The sequence below is a fragment of the Miscanthus floridulus genome, chromosome 6 (genome assembly GCF_019320115.1).
Source record: "Miscanthus floridulus cultivar M001 chromosome 6, ASM1932011v1, whole genome shotgun sequence".
In the NCBI taxonomy this organism is placed as follows: Eukaryota; Viridiplantae; Streptophyta; class Magnoliopsida; order Poales; family Poaceae; genus Miscanthus; species Miscanthus floridulus.
The window spans coordinates 107,795,172-107,805,180 of NC_089585.1; the positions used below are offsets into that span (position 1 = coordinate 107,795,172).

The 10,009-nt window shown below is 49.5% G+C and overlaps 1 protein-coding gene across 5 annotated transcripts; it reads left to right on the top strand.

Moving 5' to 3' along the window:
- Nucleotides 1–3,412: 3,412 nt before the first annotated feature.
- LOC136458973 (protein IQ-domain 26-like) lies at nt 3,413–7,180 on the top strand. 5 transcript variants are annotated; one of them, XM_066458870.1, is made up of 5 exons: nt 3,413–3,792; nt 4,430–4,634; nt 4,859–5,178; nt 5,565–5,741; nt 5,855–7,180. In XM_066458870.1, exons 3-5 carry the CDS (start codon nt 4,873–4,875, stop codon nt 6,554–6,556), a joined length of 1,185 nt encoding a protein of 394 aa, XP_066314967.1. In that variant the 5' UTR covers nt 3,413–3,792; nt 4,430–4,634; nt 4,859–4,872; the 3' UTR covers nt 6,557–7,180. The 5 variants fall into 5 exon arrangements, with proteins under 5 accessions (XP_066314967.1, XP_066314968.1, XP_066314969.1 ...); XM_066458869.1 differs by lacking the exon at nt 3,413–3,792 and adding an exon at nt 4,159–4,327; XM_066458871.1 differs by lacking the exon at nt 4,430–4,634.
- The last annotated feature ends 2,829 nt before the right edge of the window (nt 7,181–10,009 follow it).

Genomic DNA, 10,009 nt, shown 5'->3' on the forward strand with positions numbered 1-10,009 from the left:
ATCTAAACAAAGCCCCACGTACGAGTCTCGGAAGAGGAGAGAGAGAAAATAAGACGTAAACTTATAGCCGGTTTAAATAAAGAACCAATAAACTCTATAAAAAATATATGAACCAGATACTAATAATAAAGATCTTATTACTATATGAATAGGCTACATAGAACCTTAGGCTAGCCGGCTGTAATTATGAGCATGCTCTTAGCAGTAGCCTAGTACTACTCCGCTGTAACTATTAGCCTGCTCTTAGCAGTAGCCTAGTACTACTCTCATTGGTTAGATGAATAAGGCCTTATTTAGTTTTAGGGTTCTGGTCAGATTGGATATCACGTGGAATGTGACGAGGTGTTTGATATTAATAAAAAAATAAATTACAGAATCCATCAGTAAACCGCGAGGCGAATTTATTAAACCTAGTTAATCTATCATTAGCATATGTGTTATTGTAGCACTTTATTGTTAAATCATGGATTAATTAGGCTTAAAAGATTCGTCTCGCAAAGTAGTCGTAATTTGTATAATTAGTTATTTTTAGTCTATATTTAATACTCCATGCATATATCAAATATTTAATGGGATAAGATGTAAACTTTTAGGGAGGAACAAAACAAGGCAACGAGAGAGAATAGTGTTTGATCTTGACATTTACTAAATTCCAACGGTTTAGAACTGTTTTCAGGTATACTTCGCCACTCCACAGAATAATACAACTATAATATCTCGGTTAAAGTAGTTAAGTCTGACCTTAAAAAAAAGTCGTACAAATCTGATCAAGTTTACCATGAATATTATTCACATTTATATTTTTAAATTGGTTTACTATGAAAGTATATTTTATAACAAATCTAATGATATTTATTTTATATTATTTTTTATAAATTTGATCAAACTTAGAGTACGTAGTAGTACACAACGCATGAAATAATTAATTACTGTGATAGCTTGCAGGTAGTGACGTGATATCATGTACTTGTAAAGATTATTTCTTTCTCATAATTTAATACTACTTATGTGGAGTGGCTGCTTTAGATATCGAAGTATGATACTGTAGATTGGTTGGCCTCACAATGGCAATACTACTGTGCTCTTAGCTCTAAACTATAAGATATTTTAACCTTTGTAGATATATAGTTTTTTTTTTATATATTTAGATATACACTATTCTTAGATGTATAATAAGGTAATATATCTTAAAAAAATCAAAACACCTTATAATTTGATACGTCCTTCGTTCTAAATTATAAGGATCTGTTTGGAACGCAGGAATAAAAACACGGAAATAGGAAAAACACAGGAATGAGGTGAGTGTGTAGTGGTAAAACAGAGGAAAGGAAAAACACGGGAAATAACTAGAAGGGGTGTTTGGAACGCAGGAATCCATAACACAGGAAAAATGCGGGAAATAACTAGGAGTGTGCTGCGTGAGCGAGCAAGCGCCGTAGGAAAATTTTCCTTAGCTCTGAGCACATGTTTTATTTCCTTTGTTTTGTGAGTGATACAATCCTTTCCTCTAGAATGAACGGCATGTGTTCCCGCGTTTCAAACAGCATGTGACGTCATCAAACTATAGGAATCAACTTTCTCCAAAATTCCTACTAAGATCCTCCGTTCCAAACGAGGCCTAAGATGTTTTGGGATTTCTAGATACACATAGCAAAATGATATGTACTTAGATATAGCACACTGTGTCTTTATACATAGTAAAAACAATATTTTTGTGAACAGTAAAATAATATATTTAGAAAAGACGAAACATTTTATAATTTCTCACAGCTTCGTGTGGTAGGGCCACGGACGGGTCAATTCTCCCAGCTCCATGGGAGCCGGACTCGCACGCTTGTCGCTTACTTCCGGTTCCTGTAGTCCCAGCTGACTGGCTTTCCCTCGGTGACAGGAGAGTGGTGCACGTACAGTGTCAGTGTGTATATACTACTCCTATCGAGCAATACGCCAATACATCGCTACCAGTGGTACTTATCCAAAGCCCACATTGTACGTACGGCGGATGTAACGACAGGTCGGCAGCGAGTTTTCTCTGCAATTTAGGGCAGCGACAGCATGACAGCGCGCCAGAAAAAGGAGAGAAAACGAGAGGCGACAAGAAGTCAACATGGACCATCAACCTGTGTATTTTAGAGGGTGTTTAGTTGGGTGAATTTTGGATTTTGGGCTACCGTAATATTTTCGTTTTTATTTGGTAATTAGTGTTCAATCATGGTCTAATTAGACTCAAAACGTTCGTCTCACGATTTCCAACTAAATTGTGCAATTAGTTTTTTTTTCACCTATATTTAATGCTCCATGCACATATCGCAAGATTCGATGTGATGAGTACTGTTGCACTTTTTTGAAATTTGGCCTGGCAACTAAACACGGGCTTAGTGGTTGCCGGACGGTAATGTCTCACACCAGCAGCGGAGAATTCTTGCTCAAGGCCACATAAAGACGCATGCGGTTTTGGGTAGCGGCTGATGCTGATGCTGATGCTGCTGATGCTGCTGCTGATGGAACCATAAGCTAGCTGTTGTCCGATCCGCGGCCCACGCACTCGGTAGCATCCACGACCTGTGTAATGACTGCACTCCGTATGTGAGTATGGCGGCAGCTCGCTGTCGTTTCCAGAGAACAGGTAGAGGCACATACTACATGGCACATGGATGTTACATCTAAAGCTTTGCTAAACAGGGAAAGCTAGTACCAGTAGTAAGGAGTACATCACTAAACAGGTCGTTACCTTATCTAGGGCACAAGTCTTGGAGCCCACATGGGGTGGTTATGGTGTCAAAAAACGAGCCACATTTGACGATGCACAGCGTGCGTGTCAAAGAAAGTTTCGACGGGACTGAGAACCTGGGACTATTCATCACTCCAAAAAAGATTTTTGGGATCCTACGGTGACGCTGACAGCAACCGTAGCTTCGTCGCCTGCACGACGGTACTCGCCCACGCATCCTACCAGTGCCAGACACGGTGAAACAGAGCAGGCGCACGAGACGAGAGGTACAACCCATGTGTACCCCGGCGCACAGTGCACGCGACGCCCGCCCAGCCCATGCAGATGCAGCTCTCCCGTTGCCGTCCCGAAAGCCTCTGTCCCATCAGTCAGTAATACTGCTAGTACCACCTCTGGATCGTTGACCATTCAGGTATGGAGGTTAGCTAGTCTGGCCGCACTAGCCCGTGAAGTGCCTCGTGGCGCAAGGAAACGAGATTTATTGGGCCGGCCGGATCAGACGTACCCTGGCCACGGCGTGACCGAACCTGCAAAACTTTTCAAGGCCACGTTTTGCTTGCCGAAAAAACGTCAAACGGTGACGCTGATCTGTTGTTTGAGAAAAACGCTAAATCAGTACGGCCGATAAACGCTAAATCAGTACGGCCGATAAGTTGAAGCGACCAGGCTCCCGTGGCGACTTTCTCTGCCCGCGATCAGGCGATCAGAGATGGGGACACGCCGGCCATCGAGCACGGTTTAGAAGAAGGGGGCCCGGGCCGGCGCGGGCAGAAGAAGCCTGCAGCCATGACCGCGAAGTGTAGCAAGCGCGTGTAGGGAGCCGCCCCGCCCCCGAGCCCGGAACAAGTGGGCGGCTTGCCAGCACCCAGCAGCAGCAGCCAGCAGAGCGGATCCCGCTCGCCGCCGCGTGCGTACTTCCAAGAGAAGACGCTATCCCAGTGGGCGCCCGCGAAGCCAGGACCGGCAGATCTTGGCGTCATCGAATCGCCCGGCCGATCTGATCTCCCGGTCCCCGGCCGCTCTCACCGCTCGCTCAGGCGCCGGCCGGCCGGCTGTTCTAGGTGTGTGACCTATTGCTCTGCCAGGCACTGCTAGTTAACCGGCTGTTCACTTGCACCGTTTTTACTCGTCGGGGTGGCCGGGTGGGGCGGTGGGCAGGCATGTGTGCCTTGGCAGGGCGGGAGCTGCAACAGTGCGCGTCTGAGCTGGTCGTTTGGAAGATCCCGCCCCGCGCGCTTTGTTGGCTTGCACTCGGAGCCTTGGGCGGGGAGCAGGGCCTCTCGTGAGCTGGGTGCCTGGGTGTGCCCGGCCCGGGGACGCGACTGACTGTGCGGTGCCGCCGAGTCGTGGAGACCCACGCGTCAGTTCCGGCGCTCTCGCCTCCTACTAATCCGATCGCCGCTGCCGCTGCCGCTGGGTGGGGATCGCTGCTCTCTCTCTCTCTCTCTCTCTCTCTCTCTCTCTCTCTTACGGTTCGAGAGGCTGATCCGCGCGTGGTTTTCAGCGAAAGCTTAGCTTGCTTTCCTCTTCGGGGCTGCAGTGCTGCACTGCACGACGGCCGCGCGTAAACCTCGCCGGCTTCCTCTGCTGGACGCTGTAATTTGCTGCCTAATTCTGAGCCGCCTCTTTTGCCGCTGCTTGCTCTGCAAAGTTTCTTGCTTTAATCTCGTGAGCTTCTTTCTGACGCTGCTGCAACAGGAAGTCCAATCCGCTCCCAAGGATTCCTCCGTACAATTCGCTGCCTTTTGGAAGTTCTACCTTTCCCTACCGAACGAAAAGGTTGTATCCGGTGCTTCTTGCTCCAGGCGCCTCCGTCGGCCGTTTTCAAACCAAACGCAAACGCTCTCTTTTCCCCTCTAGTTGGAGGCACAGCTCGTCGTGTCATCGTCCATCCATCCCATAGGTTGCCGCTTTCTTCGCTTGCTGAGATTTCTCATCTGAGTGTAGTGCAGTTTATTTTTTCCCCACCAAAATTCCCATCTGCAGCGCTCCGTTCTTCTTTTATTGCTCTATACTCTTTTGTAGTTCTGTTGATGAATTTCGCCTGTTGATCTTCCTTTGCTGTAAAGCTTGCCCCCCATTCCTTTCGTTGACCGATTTCTTCGTTCCTTGCATTCTCGTGCGCAGAGAATTGCCGCACCATGAGGCGCATCATGAGATGGCTCAAGCAGCTACTGACGGGCAGAAAGGAGGAGCACAGAGGACTCCAGGCGAACCATGTCGGTACCGACTGGGGCGACGGGCCGGAGAACGAGAAGAAGAGGTGGAGCTTCGCAAAGCAGAGGAAGAGCGGAGCTGACGGCGGCGCGCGGTCGTCGGGTCTCGACGCCGTCGCTCCTCCTGCCGCGGTGGAATGGTCGCGACAGGTCATGAGGCCAAGGGAGGACGCGAGAGCTCGAGAGCACCGTGCCGCGGTCGTGATCCAGAAAACATTCAGAGGTTACCTTGTACGATCGATCGTCCCGAGCACCCGTCTATTCTTCTCGTTCTGATCTCTTCCTAGCTTCGTGTTCACTCATACGTACCCGAGAAGTATTGTCTTTTTTTAAAAAAAAACTGCAATTTTTTTAAAAAAAAAGTCATGTGCAGTATAGAAGTTTCTTTTTGTGCAACGATGCAGATGCCTCTTTCAGTGTATTTTTGCTACATTCTTCAGTGTTTTTGTTTGTTACTGCTTTGGCCATGTGAACTAGGCTGTTGTTGTCAGAGCAGTTGATTATCACGTAGCCTGACATAAGCCTCATTACCTAATCCGAGTTGTTTAATACGAGTACTGAACAATTTTTGCCTAGACGAAGAAAGTCTGACATTGGGTTTGAATCCTTGGTGTCAGGCTAGGAGAGCGCTTCGAGCTCTCCGGTCACTCGTCAAGATCCAGGCGTTGGTACGGGGCTACCTGGTGAGGAAGCAGGCAGCCATGACGCTGCACAGATTGCAGACGCTCATGCGGCTGCAAGCCGACTCCATCGCCGTCAAAAATGCTTCGTACCGGAAATCCATGGAACAAGAAGTAATCTACAAGTTTTTTTTTTTACTCTTGCTGCATGATTAACGATGTACGTGTAGATGAAGTTGCACCTCGGAGCCTGGCTTTTTGATCTTATATGGTCCCTCGTCGTGCAGGAGAGGATCTTTGCTCGGGACGTGCAGCTGAAGCCGCTGGCGACGCCGGTGCACCGCCGGATGCTGTCTGACAGCACGGACTCCAACTACGAGCGCAGCCCGCGGATCGTGGAGATGGACACTTGCCACCTCCGCTCCCGGTCCTCGCGGATCACCAGCAGGTACAACCCGGACCACTTGCCGGAGTATCACCGCCACGCGGCGCCGACGCCGTCGTGCTCGCCGCTTCCCGTCGGCAAGCAGCAGCAGCCCGCGCGGCTCTCGCTCCGGCGGAGCACCCGCGAGCGCGACATCGGCCGGGGCTCCAAGACTGCACAGAGCACGCCCCGGTTCGCCTCCCACGACTCCTCCTCGCCCGCCAAGAGCGTCGAGCACAGCCTGGCCAGCACGCCACGGCGCCGCGCCGCCACGCAGCGGGACCGGGACGCGCTCGTCAGCCCGCGGTACATGGCGGGAACCGCGTCCTCCGCGGCTAGGACGCGGTGCCACAGCGCGCCGAGGCAGCTGCAGACGACGGACGCCAAGCAGGCGCCGAGGACGAGCGTCGTCAGCCGAGATGGGGCGTCGAGGAGGTCGTCGTGCTCGCATGCGCACGGCGGCGGGTTCTGCTTCCAGTGCTCGGACGTGACCCGGGCGTCAGGCTTCTCCGGGATCAGCTTCGGCGACGAGGTGGCCAGAGACTACCTGGACATCTTTTGGTGATCAGGCAACGTGATGCGAAACTGGTCTGTTTCTGTTTTAGAATGTAGTAGAAGACGAGTGTACGGAACTAAGCCTGTTCGATTGTTGGTTTTTGGCTCATAAGCCCGGTTGATGCTGAATTGTTGTAAGAGAAAAACACTGTTAGTTGACTGATAAGCCTTAGCTGAAATCAATAAGCCAACGGCTTAAAAAACATCTAGCAAGTCATGGAGTGACTGGAGGATAACACGGGACAACAGGACAGCAAGCACAGTCTCACAGAAGAGTGTAGTGTAGATGCTGAAACATACTTGTACACACTCGTTGCTTGGGTGTTGAAGTGTTCCCATGTGGAGGATGAAGCTAACGGTATTCACCGTATTCGCTCGTTGGTTTCAGCCAGGCTTATTTAATTAGTTAACAGTATTTTTCTCTTACAACAAACCAGTACCAGCCAGCCCAAACCAGCCCATAAACCAACCCGCGAACACGCCGATTGTGAGGCAACGATACCGATTATCTAGTTATTAGCAGGTCAGCGCGCAACAATGCATTGCTTAGTTCTTTGTTTGGACCCGGTTGTTGTGGAAGCTAACTTTTAAATTATGGATCACTAAGGCCCTATTTGGATAACTCTCTGATTATAATAATTAGATTATATGATCAAATTTTGATTCGAATGGAATTTGATTATATGATGAATTATTATAATCAAAACTCTTGATTATCATAATCCCATAATCCATGTGAGACCAGATTATAGGGGATTATGGGCGCTGAAAGTCTAACTTGCCCTCGACTAATTATCCAACTTGCCAAATTTCTCACTTTAATCTGCAAAAGGAGGTCATGCCCTGCAAGGCCAAGGGCCGGATTTCGACGGATCATTGATCGACAGGCAGTAATTTAGGCCAAGTAACCAAAAATAATTTTGCAAAAGAATTATAGGGGACTACGGGTGCTGAATGTCTTACTTGCCCTCAATTAATATTCAACTTGTCAAATTTCTCACTTTAATCTGCAGAAGAAGGTCATGCCCCCCCTAAGGCCAGAGGCCGGATTTCGGCAGACCATTGACCGACAGGTGGTAATTTAAGCCCAATAACTAAAAATAATTATGCAAAAGAGGTCACGCCTGCAGACCATTGAGCGACAGGTAGTAATTTAGGCCAAGTAACCAATAATTCTACAAAAGAGGTCGCGCCTGCAGACCATTGATCGACATGTTGTAATTTAGGCCAAGTAACCAAAAATAATTCTGCAAAAGAGGTCGTGCCTCTGCAAGACCAAGGCTGGATCTCAGTGTAGCATTCACGCAAGTGCACCTCACCCTTGCCCCACCTGGTTCAGCAAGTGAGTGCGTGCCTATGAACTTCTTTCCCCTTCATCAAACTAGACTCAAGGCGATGAAGAGGCTTCCATATTCAAGCATGGCTATCTTCACCTCCATAAGTAAGGTGAGACTAAAGGTTTCCCACTTTCACTCTTTGATCATATGAACTAGCCTTTGAAATTTCTCCATGGGGCTTTTGAGAATGCATAATGGACCAAGCCCATAGTTTTTACGGCGGCGTGGCGAGGCGTGGCGACCCACCACCTTCACACCTTTACAACGTCTATGGCGCGCGGCGTGGCGACGCCATACACACATCGGCGTGGCGAATACATACATTATAGTCTAGGATATTAGAAAATTATATTGACAAATGGTAATGCAAATGTAGCTTAAAAGGTATAGTCTACAATATTAGCAAATCAAAATAGCAATGTAAATATAGCACAAAAGACATATAACTCTCTCATCTCTCAAACTTCCAAATCTCTCATCTCTCAAAAGTCGTCCCATGCATGCTAACTCAATCGTCTCGGTAAATCAGACCCAGCCCACACCAGCCCACTACCATCATCAATATATAAACGAAATCAGAAACCCTAGAGACTCCACCCTCTCTCCTCTCCTCACTCCACTCTCCAGAGCGACGGCGCTCAAGCGCGACTCCTCTCCTCCGCGCGACTGCGCCCGAGCACGACTCCCTCTCCACGAGCGACTCCCCCTCTCCCCAGCGACGGCGCATAGGACCGCGCCCCTCTTCCTCCCCCGCACCCTCCCTCTCTCCCATCTGACCGCGCCCCTCCGACCGGAGCCAGCTCCCTCTTCTCCCTCTCTGACCGGTGGCATCGGCGCGTGTGGAGGCCGGATCCGGCGGCGGCAAGGCCAGATCTAGCTCAGCTGCCTCTTCTCCCTCCCCGAGCAGCGCGGATCCATGGCGCGCAGGGGCGGCCACGGCGGCACAGCGCAGGAACCCTCCACCGACGGCGGTCTCGCGGTGTCCTTCCACGGCGACGGCTAGCTGGTCGCAAGCACGGGGGCGGGCGGAGGGCGACCGTCCCGGCGGACGACAGCGGCGGCTCGGAGGGCTGCTTGCGGTTGCGTCTCGGGCTCGGTCTCGGAGGGCTCCAATCGGCCACTCGGCCTATACAGGTACCCTCACAGCCTCACCCTCACCCTCACCGTCTATTGCGCCCGCCACAGCGCACAAAGGCGCCACAGGACGCCAAATCGGCGCCACGGGGACGCCACGGCGCTATGGCGGACGCCATACACGCCGGAGCCGTGGCGTCGCCGTGGCGAGAGCCAGAAAAACGCCACGGCGATATGGCGACGATATGGCGTCGGTATAGCGACGCCTTAACAACTATGACCAAGCCCATATAAACCAACAGATTTAGCCTCCTTTGAGATGAAAGATTTGTTTCTATTTTCTATATGTTTCTTCTATAACAATACTCTCCTGCACTCGAAAATTAAGCCTCCCATGAGGATCGTACCACTGACCAGTCGCTTTCCCTGGGCACACGAGAAAATCCTTCGATAATCGGTAGCAAGAATTTCCAAAGCTTGAAGCCATGTTAAATACCGTACGCTGGACTGCTGGCGCTCGAGATAACTGGAGCAGTGGACACTGGACACTGGAGTAGAATATTATTGGGACTGTAAATTGAACAGGTAATATGCGGTATGCCTATGGCTTGGATGGAGATAACAAACACACTTTACTCACTACTCAGGACCCTTCGTCAGAGCAGAGCGAGTGTGGTGTACCTGACCCCGTGAATACCGTCGTTCTCAGATGATCGGGTCATTCAAACTGAGTGAACTCTAGAATTTGTTTCTTTTCGGCGACAGACCTAATCGAGATCCAGCCTTTTAAGCAGACGCAGCTAAATTAGACTCACGAGCTAAGTGGTCACCAGTTCATTCGCGCACAGGAAACCTGGACAAAACCATGTCCATCCATCTGTTATAATTATATCCTTCACTGCCTTTTTTTTTCACAACATCCTTCACTGCTTTTCATCTACCATCGTTCTCCCGCTGTAATTAATTTATTGCCAGCCCTTGGTAGAAATAAGGACAATATTCTGTTTTTTTAATCCATGATCAGCATGGGCCTTTCTGAACTGTAGCCGTGA

Excerpts from the sequence above, each read along its gene's own strand:
- LOC136458973 (XM_066458870.1), top strand. The coding sequence starts at position 4,873 with ATGAGGCGCATCATGAGATGGCTCAAGCAGCTACTGACGGGCAGAAAG. Across the intron at positions 5,179-5,564 it reads AAACATTCAGAGGTTACCTT|GCTAGGAGAGCGCTTCGAGC; the intron begins GTACGATCGATC and ends CCTTGGTGTCAG. Across the intron at positions 5,742-5,854 it reads GGAAATCCATGGAACAAGAA|GAGAGGATCTTTGCTCGGGA; the intron begins GTAATCTACAAG and ends CTCGTCGTGCAG.